Source organism: Lissotriton vulgaris, chromosome 8 (genome assembly GCF_964263255.1).
Source record: "Lissotriton vulgaris chromosome 8, aLisVul1.2, whole genome shotgun sequence".
Lineage (NCBI taxonomy): Eukaryota > Metazoa > Chordata > Amphibia > Caudata > Salamandridae > Lissotriton > Lissotriton vulgaris.
Genome location: NC_141696.1, coordinates 765,548,945 through 765,566,898, shown reverse-complemented (window position 1 = coordinate 765,566,898; position 17,954 = coordinate 765,548,945). Strand labels below are relative to the sequence as shown.

The 17,954-nt window shown below is 44.4% G+C and overlaps 1 protein-coding gene across 1 annotated transcript in view; it reads right to left on the bottom strand.

Moving 5' to 3' along the window:
• STS (steroid sulfatase) overlaps window positions 1-17,954 on the bottom strand; it is a 2,049,623-nt gene that overhangs the window by 1,512,836 nt on the left and 518,833 nt on the right. The window contains exon 5 of the mRNA XM_086934659.1: window positions 15,173-15,599. Coding sequence (XP_086790785.1) covers window positions 15,173-15,599 — 427 coding nt within the window. The remainder of the gene's footprint in view (window positions 1-15,172; window positions 15,600-17,954) is intronic.

Here is a 17,954-nt window from a genome sequence, read left to right as displayed (position 1 = left end):
CTGCGCACCAATACATACCCCTCTAATTGTAACCTTGAAGGCCTCCCACAGTACTCCCACGTCGTCGACTGTTCCTGCATGATCCCTTAAATAGTTATGTATGGCTTCACCCACAGTTTGTTTAAATACTGGATCAGTCAGGGACGAAGGTTGCAACCTCCATGAAAAAGGGGGCCTAGAATAATAGACAGAGTTTTGGCCAAATTTTGAACATCAATCACATAAGGACATATAGCCTCCGACATAAGCCAATAGTCCAGACGGGACCAGGTACCATGCACAGTGGAGATAAATGTGTTTTCCCTAACACCCGGGTGTCGCATACACCAAATGTCATGCAGATTGCCAGCAACCATTATACCCAGAAGGGCATCAGTAGATAACCTGTGTCTCATCACCCAGGAACCCTCTCTATTCACCGCTACATCCAAACAGGTATTAAAATCCCCATCCCCACAGAATATCAGCAGTTGGGAAAGCGGAGATACGAAGCCACACATCATCAAAAAATGTCCGATCGTCCACATTAGGGCAATACACATTTAGCAGTAGAACATTATTACCGCCAATCGTCCCATGCACTATAGCCAGTCGACCCTGCTCATCTACGTCCATACCATGTACACTAAATGGTATGCCTTTCCATACAAGTATAAACACCTCATGTGAATAAGAGGAGTATGAGGAGGCCACCCTAACCCCGGCCCACCTTGCACCCACATTCTTCTCAGAGATATTGGTGAGGTGTGTCTCCTGTAGCAGGGCAACCTGAATATTCAACCTGTCTAGGCAAGAGGTCACAGTACACATTTGCTTAGGACTATTAAGGCCACAAACATTCCAAGTTAGGAATCTTACTTTACTACCCATACGTCGTAGTACATGCTAATGAAGAGAAGAGAGACATACAGTAGACCAAGCATAACCTGTCGTATAGATCATCCAACACATGCCTCCGATTCCCAACTCCCACCCCACAGCACACCCCCCACCCACTTCAGCTACCCCAACTTGCCAAAGCCATCCCGAGAATGTCTAAACAAACCCCTGTAAACCAACTACACAATAGTATGATGTGGGGAACTCCCATACGGAGGGCGTCAGTGAGCTACTGACCTCCCACTACATAGGAGGTGGCTGATCAGGTCTAGCACCTGCGTTACAATGCACTGTCGAATTCTAAACCAAAAGGCATCACGCAGCATACATATATCATACTTATGGCACAGTAGGACTTTCCGGATCCAGCGAAAATAGTGTCAATGCACATATACATCCAGAGAGCAGTAAGGCAACTATACAGAGAGGTCTTAAATTTAACACAATAAGAGCCCACATCAATTGGTCTCAATCGTCCTCCCCATGCTCTACTTCTGCCTCGCGTCGGTGTCTCTTCAGTTGTTAGCGTGTTCTATCGCCACCTTGGGAGTGGAGAAAATCTTGAAATTTCCCTCTGACCCCACATGAAGTCAAGAGGGATACAGCATGGTATAGGGAATATTTTCAGACTGCAAACATTTTTTGACTGCACCATATTCACGTCTTGCAGCCTGGACAGCCACAGTAAAGTCGGGACAAAAGGACAAGTTGTTTCCCTGATGATTAATAGGACCTCTTTCACTGGACAACCGTAAGATAGTATCCCAGTCCCGGTAGTTCAATAATCAAGCAATTATGGGACGAGGTAGGGCCCCGGGGACAGGACACATCGCCAAAGAACGATGAGCGTGCTCCACGACAAACATTTAGTTTGCATGGCCTCATTGAAGTGCTCCATTCTCCCAGTGTTCCTCGACTCAGGCAGCCCCATGATGCGAATATTGTTCCTCCTAGAACAGGCCTTCAAATCCTCATTCTTTGCCTGTATGAGGGATAACACCTTCTCCATGTTAAGGGCCTTGCTCGTTACCTCACCGAGGTCATCCTCAGCATTTGAGACCCTCTGCTTGACCTCTCCTATTTTTCCAGTTGTGAGGACATATAGTCCAGCCTATGATTTATAGTAGACATGCTTCCCTCTATAGCCTGAAGACTCTTCTGCATGGCCAACAGCGTGGACGCCAGATTAGGCGTGCTCTCTCCCTGACCATCAGCCTCAGAATCAGAAGCCGCTTTCTGTTAAGCCCTGCCCGATTTCCGTGACTCAAACGTAAGACGGGGCTCCGTCTTGTCCGGCTTACCCATAGTTAATGTCAAGGAGTGCAAGATACCAAGAACTGCCCAGAAGTATTTCAAAGCTGCTCAAGCAAATGGATTGATAGTGTAGTGCAATGAATACCCTATGTGTCAACTATCATCAGAACGACATACCATATACAAAAGGTGATATTTCTAGGATGCTACGAGGGCTGTAGAGCCACAGCAAGCTCAAATACAGTCCAACCACATAAAACTGTTCTCCAGAGACCCAAAGGTTCAGGCTCCCAGGCAGCAGGCAGATATCCACTTGCTCAATAATCGGCAGCAGCAGGTCAGTGACGACAAGGATGCCTCCAGGCCCTCGGGCAGTATCTAGAGGAACAGTCACTCCCACGATCTGGCCAGCTGCATCATAAAGGGCAGGAAGAAGCAGGGCAGCACCACAAGTGAACTCAAAAAGCATTCATCCGCGGCCACCAAGCCACAGGCATCTAACCAGGCCCCCACAGTAGCAACAACAGGCACAGTTGCGTACACGTCACCGTGGGTCGCAGATATGTAGCATTATATAGATGCGTGGGGGCCACAGCCCGGTAGCCCCAAAATGACGATGATTACACAGCTTATATACCAGGGACATCACTGTCCATCCTGGAACAGAAGGCCACAGCCCACTCGGGTCCACGTGAGCACTGTCATCAACTGGGCAGATCACTACAAGCAGGAAGGGCCCAGAACAGCTCACACAACAACGAGACCTCACTCCTCCGGGAACGGAAAGCAAAGAGCAGCCTGAGTCAGTGTATAATGCCCGGGGCTCCCGCCTGTGCCACACAGCTAGGCTCCGCTGCCGGTTACCAGCGCCTCAAGGCCCCCGACCCAAAACTGCGCGCCGCGAGCGTGGTCCGCATCGCGCGAGGCGCAGCCCAAAGCTCAGGCCAGCACCACATCCGCAGCTACAGACCCAAGCAGGTCGCACCCCACTCACCGCAGCCCACCGCCGGTGTCCGCACAAGTCATCAGGCACCCCAGGAGCTCCCGGAGTCCTCGGCAGTTTCCTCTCCGGGCCAGTTCCGTTGTCCGCTGTGCAGGGTTCAACAGGCACAGTCTCCCTCGGTCACCTGCGTCCTCGACCCTCATGCGGATGAGTCATGGCCCCACTGTAGAGCACGCTGGGTGCAGCAGGCGTTCAGCGGCACAGCAGTCTGCAGCAGGCGGCCTGGGATGACCGCCACCGGAGCTCCAACTTTAGTTTCTTTCGGCCTCGTACGTAGATAGTTCCCCTGTCAGCAGCTATACAGCGCACGCACCCAGCCTGCAGGGCGAAGTGCAGTACAGACACCGCAGCCCCAGCTCAATTCGCACCTCAGCTCTGTGTGCCGGCGGCTGCTATTGTACCCAGTCGGCTCGTGCAACTCTCCGCAGCTGAAATCAGCCACAGCAGGATGTTTCGCCCATCAAATAAAGGGTCAGCGACAGCAGAAAGGTCGCCACATATGAAACAGGCGCTTTTGGAGTGTTGATGCCTGAATTTTGCGCAGATCTTGGGCGGATAGGATATCAGCCGGGCAGAGCTACACTAAAGTGCGGCCATCTTGACTGGCACCCTCTAGCGCCCCAGATACCCCCCTATAGTTAGTGTTGAGCCAGTGCAGGTGAGGCATGAAACCAATGCACTTCAAAGTGAAACCTCTGGAACCTTCTCCCATTTTAAAGGAGGCACCAGGTACAAATATTGGACCTCAATTAGTGCTTCTCAGGTCCTGAAGCTCTTGGTGTGGCCTAAGTGGAGTGGAATTGAAGTTTTTCACTCTTCGCAAATGTGAATGGGCCCATTGGTGCTAAAACCTGTTGCTCACGCTGTCCGCCGGCAATGCAAAGTTCTGTCAACCCTGACCTTTGCACAACAGCACCGAACCTTTGTGGCAAGAACAGTTGCAAAGTTCCAACCCGACTGTTCACAACAAGAACAGGGTCTTTGCACTACAGCAACAACCGTCCGTGATGCATCTGCTCCTCACAGCCCCCTCCACCCTGAACATGACTCTTTGCACTGTACTGCGAAGGTAACTTTTCAGCAGGACTAACCTGATCCCAATATCCAACCCTCTCTCTATTGCTGTCGGCTTGAACTTGTGACTTTCTCCCAGTCTTGCAAGACCAAATAGGCACGAGTGGCGCTTTGTGTTTTTTGGCACTATTTTCCCTGAAAAATCTTTAAAATTACATATCTCCGGTTCTACTGAGTGGATTATTGCTGTTTTGCTCCTGTTTTATCTCTTCAATGCTGCAATATTTTTCTAAATTTGTGTTATACTGCACACATTGCCTCAAATTTAGGCTTGACTGCTCTGTGGCAAGCTACCAGAGGGTTGAGCTCAGGTTAATTTGGGGTTTGCTTGTGCCTTCCCTGACAAGGATTGTGGTTGCTGCTTGAGTATGGTTGCACCCCTTCAACCAGTAACTTAATTTCTCACGCCTTATAATTACTCAATTAGATCTTAAAGTAATCTATAGGAATAACAGGGTCATGAGAGGTGGGTATATTTTTGGTACCGGAAGCAACATACTGAAGATCAGAAACACAAATAACTTGTGAATTATAATTAGTAATATAAACATAGTTGATTAACCTTTTACTGAAATTCACAAATAGCTCTATGGAGGAATAGATGCTTTTTAGTAGTAGTGGGTTTAAGAAATTGCTTGTAAACTACAGGGGGGGCTCTAGGTTCATGACTTTCAGGGTTTGAGAAAGAAATACATATAGGGTGAAATTTTAGAGAAGTTTTACTTGGTGTTTTTTCAGGGGTCTTGACTACTGGGCATTCTACTGGAACAAGTTACATTCTTCTACTTAAACACATACATAAAAATAAATGATAGACAACCCGATGGTGCTTCATTATCTGTAATTTGAAGTAAAAGCCAGATTTACAGTTATGCTCACAGGGTATTCCTTTGCAAATGCAACAAAGTACCCTCATCACCAAACCCTGGGTTCGCTCTCTACATTCAGATATGGAAGTACCTTAAGTATTCCATCAACAGAGCCCCAGTTGAGTATGTAGATAGAATACTTCCTATGATGGCCAAAACATTAAGGTCTGTAGGAAGAAGGACATAACACTATCCACTTGACAGTGCAATCATTTGTTTTCCCTATATATCACTGCTAGGTTGTATGGCCAGAAAAAAGCAGTAATGACTCCCCACACCCTGGGGGAAACCTCCCAGATGATGGCAGATTGGATAGATAGTTGTGAGTTATGTACATATCACTGGGTTGCTAATCAGAGACTGCATAATGAGATTTTAAGAACAGAGGTGGGCATCCAACCACAGAACCTTAGCAGGCTTTACAATTCTTAATCTCAATTTTAAATGTACTATTTATCAATCTTTTTGTGATTGTTTGTTGATTGTTATTCATTAAGTTAATTTGTTGGATCCTGAGCTCTTTGTTTCTTAAATATAAAACTTTATCATGTTTGGACGCACCCCACTTTTCAAAGAATATGAAATTTTTGCATGCTGGGATTACAAAGGGACAATTGTTAAAAGAAATCAAGTGTTCATATTCATTAAACGTTTGATACTACCTGTGTTTTGTGGTATGTGTTCTATCTGGAGTCTTGTTGTAATGCTTAATAAAAGTTATTTTAATAAAATACAATTTAGTTGCTCAATAACACCCCCACTGGCAGGCAATCAAATGTAAAATATGCCACAGTAAATTAACAAATGCTTATTTTGACTTTGTGAATTGAGTTGCTCTGCCTTCTTGACAGGGCACCATGTTAAGTGACTGGGAGGGACCTGAATATTTAATTAGGAGACTGCATGCTGGTCTAGTTCCATTATAATGAAATATCCCAGAGATCTTGCTATGTTGATTAGACAATGAGCCATATAATGTGGAAGATGTCAGAAATATAAACCCTGACTTATGTCACTCCATGTTCCACTTCAAAATGCATCATTAAAGTGAATTTAGTTCAGTTGCAGGACCTGAACGTTTTTCCACAAAAAGGGTTAAGTCAGTCTGGAAGAGAATCCCTGCGTGGAGCTAAGTAGTTTGGTGTGGGTCATGAAGCTCTGAGGGCTTAAGAAAGAGTCAGACAATTTAAATATTGGGGGTGCAGATTGCAAACCTTAATATCTGGCATATCGTCCCCGGAGCTCTGTTTATTTCCATTATGCATTGATTTGCATCTATTTGAATTAAACAAGGGTGATGCACTTTGGGAAAATACAATCAGTAAACCAACTCACCTCCTTGTGCGGCACCAAGAAGGAAATCTCCATTTCTGATTAACAGCTGCAGGACTTACAAGCTCATGTATAAATGTAAGGATGAGACCTAGACTGCTTCATAGAATGTGGTTGATCCTAATATCAAATGGAATGCCCACCTCAACACACAATGCCTGCCCCTTTCAAGCTAAGTGCTGGTGCAAGGGGGTCTTATTCACAAGGTGCGTTAAGTCATGTGAAGTGCCTTAATGCCTCCTTGTAAATAAGGGAAAGGGCTTATCCACACCAGAACGTCACAAAAGGTTACTTTCGGGTGGTGATAAGCTCTTGTAAATATGCCCCTATGGTGTTAAAAAAATATACTTTGCATGGCCTGATTGATTGTAGCAATGAACATGAGGGGGTGAATCCCCATTTAGTTAGCATTCATTAACCTTCTTTGTAGTCTTTCTCATCTGGCTGTGGAGGTGTGAGTGTTGATGTGAAAAGGCAGAGCAAGGAGTCGAAAGCTATGCTTAACAATGGAAAAATGGTCTCTTTCATCTGGGTGTAGATGCACTTTGAGACTATATTTAATAGTGAAAACATAAATTGGGCAATGCTTTGACCAGCATCATGATAACACCTGTGCTGACAGTCTGAGCACTTTCATTTCTGGAAGATACTGTGAAGACTAACTTCATTCCAGAGCTCACATCCTCACACTTTCCAGGAAGATGGCTATCAGGCATGGAGTGCTAGAGGTACTCTTTTGGTTTGAAGCATCTTGATGCCCTTTGACTACCATGATTTTAATTGACTTTTGGCGTTTCTTTTTACTCTAGCCTGAACATACATCCTGCATATGCCTGTCTTCCCTTGAAGATTATTTTCATATCTCTTGCAGTCTTAAAGAGGGAGCTGTCACAGAGTAGAACAGCCTTGCCAGGAACAGAACGTGTGGGAAGTGCATTTGAAAGCATGAGAGAGAGAGAGAGGTGTGGAATGTACTTTTAGGTTCTGAAGTGCAGTGTTATGAGCAGTGGTGCACAAATGTGCATTGTGTTGTACATTGAAAGATGAATTATGTGATGGTATAGCCAGCGGTGCACAAATGTGATTGTGTTGTACATTGAGAAGTATTATGAAGTTCTTACTATTGGCTTTGAAATGCTATCATGTCATCTTGAATTCTGACTCTCTCTTGCTTGAGCTTTTTGCAAGCATACGCAGGCCCCACAGTGCTCACGTTGTTTAGGTTATTCACATTCAAGGTTGCTTTGTTTTTGGAGAGGAGATTGTTAAATGTACCCTCAGAGGCTTTCGTAAGCTTCGCTGGGATAATGTGTGGGAAGTGTGCTTGGTGCCTTTCAGAGCTGAGATTGTTGTTGCTAGAGAAATGTGTGGAATGTACAGCTCTGTCTCGGAGTCAAAATACAGGGGACTGGCCAGCTTCTGTCTTGACCTTGACAGAGACCAGTACGGTCAGCTCAGTTTTTCGCAACAGAAGAAAGGGGGGAGTTTTCTAGAACGTTCACCTTAGGTTGTTTAAAAGGTATTAAAGGCAGTGGATCTTGGCAGTCAGTGGTAGCTCATTTGTGGGGCAGACGTGTTGTCACAAAAAACATGGGATTTGGGTCCTGGTCGCGAGTCCTGCATGGCTGTCAAAGGGCTCCTCCAGCTTGAGTTGGAAAGGATGTGGAGTGAATGACCAGTGAGGTGTTTTCTTTGAGTATTGACTTTGTGATGTGTGTGAGTGAGTTTGTATGCTCATTCAAGTCTCCAGTGATTATATTCATCTGAGGTGTTTTCATTGATGTATGGGTGCCTGTGTGCACATTCACGTCTCTCTTCAGTAGTTGTAATCATCTGATGTATTTAGTGTATATATCTTTCTGATTTCTTGCAGGACGTCCATTATTATCTGAAAGGAGTTGGGCTAAGGGCGAGGGCTTCTTACTCGAATTGGCAATTCTGATTCTTCGCAGAAAAAAACAAGCGGGGTCCCAAGTTATTGCGCTTCAATTATTTTATTTCAGCCACCTCTGCCATAACGTGTTTCCGGCGCTCCCGCCCTTGATCACATGACACCCTCATACATTTTCCTTCGCAATTTAAAGAGCAAGTGCAATGACATCACAAAGAATGGACATAATAGAAATACTACATTTCACAGTTTAAATACTTTAGGAGTCACAAATCATTTGTCTTTGTAACACACATATTTCGAATATTGTGCATGGAAAGTTGCTGCTGGAATGCACTACTTAATCCATTAACGTTACTTATATTCTATTGTGGTTTACACAAAGTGTTGGCTTCAATGCCTAATTTATACAGATGTCACCTAAGCTGATTCATAGTACTTGTCCCAATGCTTTGTCAATAATTGTGCTAACCAATAATGCATTTGTGCATAACAAATTCTTTATAACAAAAAATAAAAATAAAAAAAATCCTTATATTACCGTGCTCAAACTCAAGCCCACAACCCAAAGGCACCACAATATAAAAATAAATATAAAAATATCTCATTACTATTTCATGTTTTGCAGACATTATACTCATAAAGATATCTCATTCAAGTATTCTGTAAATCCTATGTATCTGCAAACAAATTCATGTGTTTTAACATAGACCAGAATCACTTTGCGGGAAGATACTATGTTCTCATGTAGTGCAAATTCGCAAAGGACCACAAATATAATAAATAATTGGCACATTTAATCAAGTCACCATGTTGGAACCTAAGACCAAAGCAATACACATACCATATATATACTATCCAAGATTCATGTCTAAAATCCAATCATAAATAATATATAAATATAAATAGTCCTAAAATTTGCATTCACATAAAAAATATATATAAATATAAATATTTAAATATCCTGCCTAAAAAATCCTATGTCTATACAAAAAGTTGGTAGAAAAAACTTGGTAGAAAAATTTAGAAAAACTTTTTTCATTCAATAGAGAAACGCAACATATTTCCAAAATTCATTCACAATTGCAGTTTACCAGTTTCAATCAAATTGTCTTTGTTACAGATACGTGTACAAATCTTCACTTGCATTGAGCCCCCTGGGGTGCTTAGAGTCTAGTTCTAGAATGTATGATGTCTCCATTCTTCTAAGTTTAAGCTCCCTATCCCCTCCTCTTTTTCTGGGGACTCACTGCATCAAAGACAAAATATTTAAGATGTTTCAGATCATTATTGTGGAACTGTTTAAAATGCCTAGCCACAGGGTAACTTTCATCATTGTTTGTGATATATATATGAATGTTGTTCATTTGACATCTGGGAATGCCTTTCTGTTAGAGAGCATTGCATAAATGAAACCCCAAGCCTTATTCTGAAAACAGTATTTGATGTGTTTCATTTTATAAAGTGAAATCCCCAGTAGCGGCCCATGGAGGGAGTTCCGTGGGGCGGGGGAGGGTGGGGGGTAGTAAACTCCGGCTCACGGCCGACATGAGTAATATAAATAAATAAATAAAATGAATGTCATACTGAAACGCCAAATGCGTTTCATTGCGCGCACTGAAACACCAAATGTGTTTACTACCCCCCACCCTGCCCCTACCCACTGCACCGCCCCGCAAAACTCCCTCCACAGGCCGCTACTGTTGTGTCTATTGCTTCGTCATGTTTGAGCCACCGTGTGGTATTCTGTATTATCTGGGAGTACAAAGCAAGACAAGGCAAGGACAGGGTCAAGCATATCAATAAGGAATTGTTGTATTGCGTTTTAGGATCAGAGTGAACTTTCGAGATTCATACCCTTACATAGGTACAATTCACATTGCCCTAATATAGGCATAGATATCATTCCCCTATTTAGACATAGCCCAGGCAAACCAAATACAGGCATGGCTACTTCCACCCGTACCAAACGTCACGACGATTTCTTGGAAAATCGGCTTAAGCAGTCTGGGACCTTCCCTTGCTTGAATATTGATTTGTCCAACAACTCATATACTTTACAAAAAACTACTATTCCCTTGGGGGTCTTTCCTGACGTTATTATGCTCGACTTTACGTCAAACTAGACACCTTCAAGGTATAAATATGCCATCACTTGCTCTAGCAAGACACAGTGGTTCGGAGCAGTTCGACTATCTACTTACCCGATGCAGCTCGCTACAGCAAGTTTTGAAGAAAGTCGACCCTCCAGCTGACGCACTGATCGAGAGGCTGCATTTCTCTTGGCGAGAATCCAGCACTAGTGATTTCAAGCTCCCCTTGCGGGGTGTTAGGAAATCGAGTCCTGAAACTGAGATACCAGACCTCCTTCATTCTAAACTAAAGGTATGGAGCTGATTAAAACCTAGAGAAATCTTGGATAGATTCTTGGCAAAGAAAAACTAAACCTATGCTACACCACACTTACTTCTTCCCGTGTACTAGACTTAGGTTAGGTACATTGGGGTAGGCGTAGGCGCATTTTGGAAGCACCAGTTGAGTACTTTTTAGCCATTGTTATTTATGTATGTATTTATATATGGTTTAGAAACCAAACAATGCTCTTACAGTATTATTTTATAATATTGTTCTTGCTGAATGCATTATACTTTGCAGTCTGCATTACAATTGTAGCAGTTCACTTTACTTGCATGAGAAAGAAGACTGTTGAATAAAACCTTTTGCGAAAGTCAATTTTGCAAATTCCACCCACCCCTACCACTAACCACAATTGTTCAAACATACAATATCAGAACAGAATACGCCACTGTATTGCTATATTTCCACCATTTACTAGCAAAATTAAAACTGTGTCACCAACACTAATCTGTGTCATCTCAATTTGGCGATGCTGATAATTTGCCCGTTCCGTTCTGTTGGGATCTGGACTTGCAGATGTTTTGAAAATTTCAGGGCAGATTTCGAGATTGTGAAAAAATGTGGTTGACCCTTGTGAGAGATTTTCAATTTGGCGGGGTACAGCATTGCGTATGGCACTGAGACAGTCTGTAGTAGCTTCTTCACCGGCACAAATTCTCTAAGCGCCGCCTGCACCGCCGGGGTGTAATCTGGAAAAAAGACAAGTTGTCTCCCTTGTAGTTAATGGGAGCCTTAACTCTAGCCTCTCTCAGAATGGCGTCTCTGACAGCATAGTTCAGGAGACGCACAATGATCGGGCGGGGCAGCGCACCCAGTTTGGATCTGGGGCCCAGTGAACGGTGCGCACTCTCAACGATCATTACTGGGGATAACACCAATCCAAAGAGCTCACGCAACAGGCCATTGATGAACGGCTCCATTTTTGTTATGGCAGTGGATTCGGCCAGGCCAATTATGCGGAGGTTGTTGCGCCTAGAGCGCGCATCTAAATCCTCATTTTTTTGCCTTAATGACCTCCAAAATCTTCTCCATTGGTAGAATTTGGGTCTGGAATTCCTGGGTGTCCGATAGACTGTTTTCCAGGATATCTAGCCTGTTCTCGTGCTTGTCCACCTTCTTCTTTACCACATCTAGGCCTGTCGCCAACGCGTCTATTTTACTGTCTATGGATTTCATCCCAGATCATAGTTCTAGCAGAATAGTCCTGGTGTTGTCCTCCGAGTCTTCCACTGTCCCCAAAGGACCCTGCGTCTCCGGTTGATCTCCCATGCCTTCGGTAGCTCGCGCCTGCGTTTGTTTTCAAACTGGAGTTTCGGTTGTTTGTGGTCAGATTTACCCATAATGATGACCGTATCTGAGCAAGGCCCAATGCACTGTCTCTTCCGGCTATTTGCTAGTGGTCAAGTATCCAGCACTCCGCTTCGGTATTTAAACAGGTCAGCTCTCCAACAGTGCTACCACTGTGTAAGCGACACCCCGCAGCGACACACACCACGGTCAGTCTCAGGGGGACGGCACATCCGTATTCACAATCTAAAGGCGTCTCCAACAGTTTCAGCTTCTCAGGCAACGGCCACTCTGTATTCGGTTATCACCCTCACATTGATTGAGCCAGAGGTGTTATTTGATGATAGCCAGTAGCGCCACAGTAACATCAAGGGATTGCCACTTTCTCTACCATTAGGTTCCTAGTAGGAGCACGGTCGCTCAGCCAAGCACGAGCTTCGCCACCAGTGTCTCAGCTCGCAGCACCTGGAATGCTCCCAGGCTGTGCCAGTATCCCCGCGTGTGCACAGGGTTCCAGCAAGACCCTTCCCCCGCACCCCGAGAGCACCGGCAGAGCCCCATGCACCTCAGTCTGTAGTAACAGGCTGGGGCCCGCTACAAAGTGATCACACCAGCAATCCCAGGCCAAGGAACGAAGAGCCAGCACAAATCCCTTAAAATAAGCAGTGGTGGCACCACCACCCTGCGCCCAGTGCAAGTAGCCCGGCCCCTATATCTACCACCACATGCTAATGTGGGGCCATCTAAACAGGACCACGCAGGCCGACCCGCACCCGACCCAGCATGCGGCCCCCGCTCCACTTGCCACACCTCCAGAAGTCCTCCGGGCATGCCGAGCTCCGTCTCAGGGCAGGTGTGCAGTCACCGCACAGCAGGGCTCCACACCTCGCACGACGGTCACACAAGCTCACCGCCACAGCACAAGCTTCACTGGCTGCATCTTAATTTCCACACTCATCCGCAGTCGGCAAAGCGTTGTCTCATGCAGAGGGGAGTGCGCCACTTCCAAATATCCAGCACTTCGAGTGTGTGCGCCTCAACGCTCCCCCTGTTCAGGATCGATCCCTAAAAGCAGAGTCTCAAGCAGGCGCCATTTTCTCGGTGGCCAAGCGGTACATGAGGTCGGCGATTTTCTGTAGGCTCTTCCGCACCAACAAGCTCAGGAATAGCTCCGATATCAGCAAATGAATGTTGTCAACGTCGCATGCAGTTTTTTAGCAGCACAGGCACCTTGAACTCATGGTACTCGCCGGATTTGTGTGCCTGGATTGCGGAGCTCCCTCAACAAGCAGCCTTTCCGCCTCACGCCTTAGCCACGCCCCCGTTGTGATAGTAAATGTTGTTTCCCGGGTGTAAGTAGATATAGAAAATGGAACACTTAACTATGATACAAATTTCTGTCCTTATAGAACTAGTACATAGACATGATTATTGTTCACAATCCACAGCCTAGAAAGAATTACAGTTCCACCCAGAAGCAATATCTCACCACACAAAATGGGGATTTTGCTGTCCAGGTTCAACATTTATTGCCATCTCCAGTCCTGAAAGAAGGCAAAATTGCCTGCTATGAAGTTGCATTCTGTTCTGCCCATGATTGGTATTTCGGAGACTAGGGCCCCCAGGTATGTATTTTCCTAAAATGTATTATTGTTGAATTTGTTCTGCACCCTATGGCAAATGATCAGGAAATCTTCAGCTTTCCAGGTATAAACTGAACTTCACTTTGCTGTATAATTGTGCGTGCTTCAGTGGCATGTGCAAATCTGAGGCTAGTCCTCTCATAACAAGAGGCCATTGTACCCTCTTAGGTAAGGAGTTTTTTATTCGCCTGGTTGATGGAGCACCTTTATTGTACTGTGTACTATATACAGTGAAGATTCCCTTACCAATAACTAAAACTTTACATTTCATCCCTATCATGTGGCAATACATATCCAACTGCGTATGTCCTTTGCTGGGCATATTTTTGCTCATGCAACAGTGTGAATCGCCTCTCTGTGCGAGGCTTGTGTGACACCTACTTATAATCTGCTCTTGTGCTGCTGTCCAGGTCATTTCAAACTTTAAATTTCAAGTTTGCTTGGTATTTTGTTTGAGAACTGTTGACTAGGGCTGATCTTAACAGCAGTTCTATTAACAATGTGTTATGCACTTTAACAATAAATACACTATGAAGTATGTATACAGATCACATTTTTTGAGGCATTAATATTATATCGTCAAGTGCAAAACACCAAAAATGGATAGAGGACTCTGGTGCAAGTCGCAGAGAGTATGTCACTCTTAAACTCATGCATCTTAATGAGATACGCTCTGTATATTTCTATAGGGGAATTTAGGATAGTTTCTTAATTCCTATTTCTTCCTTAGCAACACTTATTTGTTTATTTTAATATGCCAAACCTGTCACTACTGAAAGACCTGTCTTTGATGCAGTTGGTGCCATCTCTGCCTGCTGCTTCTTTTCAGTAGTTTTGAGGTGATGAAATAGGACTATTTTATTTGGGAGGTGTCTGAAACAATTCTCTTAAGGGATTTCAGGTAAAGTGCTTAGCCATGGTCCTGGGGGTGCACATGGGGGGTACCTATGGTACCCCCCTGTATTTGTATGCAGAAATCGGCAGGCACCACACGGTGCCTGCCGCTTTTTGCATACAAATGCAATGTATGCATTTTTACCATTGCGGCGGGTGCAGCTTGAAGCCGCACCCGCCGCAGTGGTAAAAATAGAGGATGTGACCGCCAGGGTGGCGGTCACATCCTAATTTCTCAGGAGGGAACTCCGCAGGCCATGCGGAGGTTCCCTCCTACTCAGGGGTCGCAGACGGACGCAGGTCCGTCTGCGATCCTAATGGGCCCCTAAGTGTCCATCCCCTTAACCATCTTGAGCAGGGTTGAAATGCGTTGTGTTGTTGTTTGGTGATTCCTTCACAGGCTGCATCTAGGTAAGCTATACAATACAGACCGAGATACATATTTATAAGCATTGTAAATGTATACCAAGTTATGTTTACCTCCTGAAGTATGACACACAGAATGCATTAAGTGTACATTTCAAACTAACAACACTGGCATTCATTAAAGTACTCCCCTTTCAGCTGGCAGAATGTGTGGATATTTACATGGAATATGGTGCTTAAAGAATAGGAAAATGTTGTTTACCTTTCCATAAAGTGTACTGCTTCATCTGTTAATCTTTGGGTAAGGTCCTCATAAGACAGTGGTTGCTGAACAATCTCATGGTTCCTCATAATGAAACAGTTAAAGTGTCTGAAACTCGTGAAGAAGACAATACCAAGCCCAAGCAAAATGCCAGCTCCTAAAGCTGTGTAGACTACTAGGACTTTCCAGGGTACTCTGATGAGCCCAATAAGATGAAGTATCCCAAGGGCAATCAGAGCTGTGCCGATGATCTGCAGAGGTCTCTTCATTGCATTGGGAAGCCCATCTCGAAACACACTTCCATGACCTGGTTTGCAGTCTTTGAGGTTGGTCATTGACAGACCATAGAAGTAATCAAAACCATGATTGAGAGGGTGGTGGCAAAAGTCCTCTTTGCTGTTGCAGTTAAGTCCAAGATGCCATTTCCCTGCAAATGGACACACAGTGAAAAAGAAAATTGGGTTAACCACATCTTTGACGTGCACATGCATGATTTTGAAATGTTGCAATGTGACACCCAGTGCCCAAGAAAAGTTCAGTCTTGTATTTTGTTTCTTGGTCAATTACATGAAATACTTCTTCAGAAATCCTGTCTCACAATTCTATTTCTAGTTCCACAATTATATAATACCCAAATTACACTAATTTGTTTACTCGCTTCAAGCATCATTTAAAAATGTAAAAAGAAATTATCAATGGGAAGGATAAAGAAATGATTATCTTGAGATGACTATGCTGTTGGCTTGGTTGAAAATGCCTATAATGCACAATATTCAATAAGGAGTAGGTGAAATATGCCCCCCCAACTGTGTCCAGGAACTTGTTTGTTAAAAATGCAAATATAGCACTCTTCTTTTTAATCCATTGATAGTGCTATAAACCAGCCAGAGTCCTGACAGAGTGAGTGTGAAAGGTAATGAGATGTGAGAAAACATATTGAGATTTGAGTGTAAGTGAAAGAGCAATACACAGTCTTTTTATGCTTAAAGCACTCTAACATGAGTTCCCTGGTCGCACTGCCAATGGGAAGACGCTACAAAACTTCTCCTTAAAATTTAATTGGTGCTTTATATGAATCACTGCAAAAAAAAACAACAATTTGTAAACACTTGAAAAACAAAGTTTTTGTTTAGTTTGGGGGCTGGGCAACTGATTAGCATGGATTTCAAAAGGTTTGGAAAGCACTGAGAAAACACCACTGCAATCCATGAAATAAACACTGAAAAGAGGACAGCCTATGAATACCATGTTACAGGTAACCGTTGAAGCCTGACACAAAGAATGCATTAAGGATACATTTATTTATTTATAGAGCGTACAATCATCTCATGAGGGATATCACAATTCCAGACCTCAAAAACACAAGTGTCATACACTACCAGGCAATTAAAGTGGAAACAGCTAGGTCTTCAACATCTTCTGAAAGGTCAGTAGATCCGAAGTTGGATGAAGATTTAGAGCACTGTCATTCATTAAAGGAGGAGGTATAGCAATCATACACAAAAATGACATTCCCATGATGGAAACAGATGCCCTAGAATACAACTCATTTGAATGTCTCACTAGCACCATTAAGACAAGCAATAACAAAACAATACTGTGCCATCTCCTCTACCATACACCAGGAAACACGGCCTCATTCGGAGATCACGTCTCCGAGCTGATAACTCACTACTCTCTCAGTGACTCCAACACCATAATTCTAGGCGACCTCAATCTACACTGGAATGAAAAAACAACACGCTAATCAAAACCCTAAACGATCTCCTAATCAACTACAACCTCACCCAACACTGCACTGAGAAAACCCACAACAGAGGCTCAATTCTGGATGCCATTATTGCACAAACTGATTTAGTCTCAATCGACCACACCTTGCCCATTGATTGGTCTGATCACCATATCATTCTCTTCCACATCAACCAAACGATCCAGTGTCACCCCCGCACGCAAGACCCCCCCACTGAGAAAGAAATCTAAGTCATATTCCCCTTGAAGACTTGGAGGAAAGGTTAAACTCCCTCCTTCCCATTCACAACGGCAAGCTCTCAACAACAGAACTCACTTCTCACTATAATTCTATGATGACCTCCATTATGGACCAAATAGCCCTCCTGAAACTAAAAAGAGTCAGGAACATACCATCTAGATCAGGGGTCTCCAAACCGGTCCTGGAGGGCCGGATCCATGCCAGATTTTTAAAATTACTACATGTATCTCAAAGGGGATATCCAAAAAATCTGGCATGGATCCGGCCCTCCAGGACCGGCTTGGAGACCCCTGATCTAGATTATGGTTCAACACAGATATAAACTCCAAAAGAAGAGAACTATGGGCCCCATTATGATGGCGGGCAGAACGCCACCACCGACTGGTGGTGGCGATCCACCCGCCATATGTCCCGGGTTCTTCCCCCACCATATTAGTATGGTGGAGTGCACCGTGGTGGATGGAAAGACCGCCCACCGCTTTTCTGCCAGTCGAATGCTCAAGCAGGCGGAAAAGGGATACAATATGGTGGCAGTGAATGAATGAATGAAAGAAAAGGGATTTGTATGAGCGCAACTTAACCCGAAGGCATCAAGGCGCATAAGATGGAAAATATACAACTGAGTGGTCAGAGGCAGGTGGGGGGAGCAGATGTTACAGGTAGGATTCTGCGAATAGCCAAGTTTTTAAATTCTTCCGGAAAAGGGCAAGAGTTGGCTGTCCCTTAAGATCAGCGGGGAGAGTGTTCCACAGTTTCGGGGCGAGGGAGAAAAAGGCTCTCCCTCCCCATCTG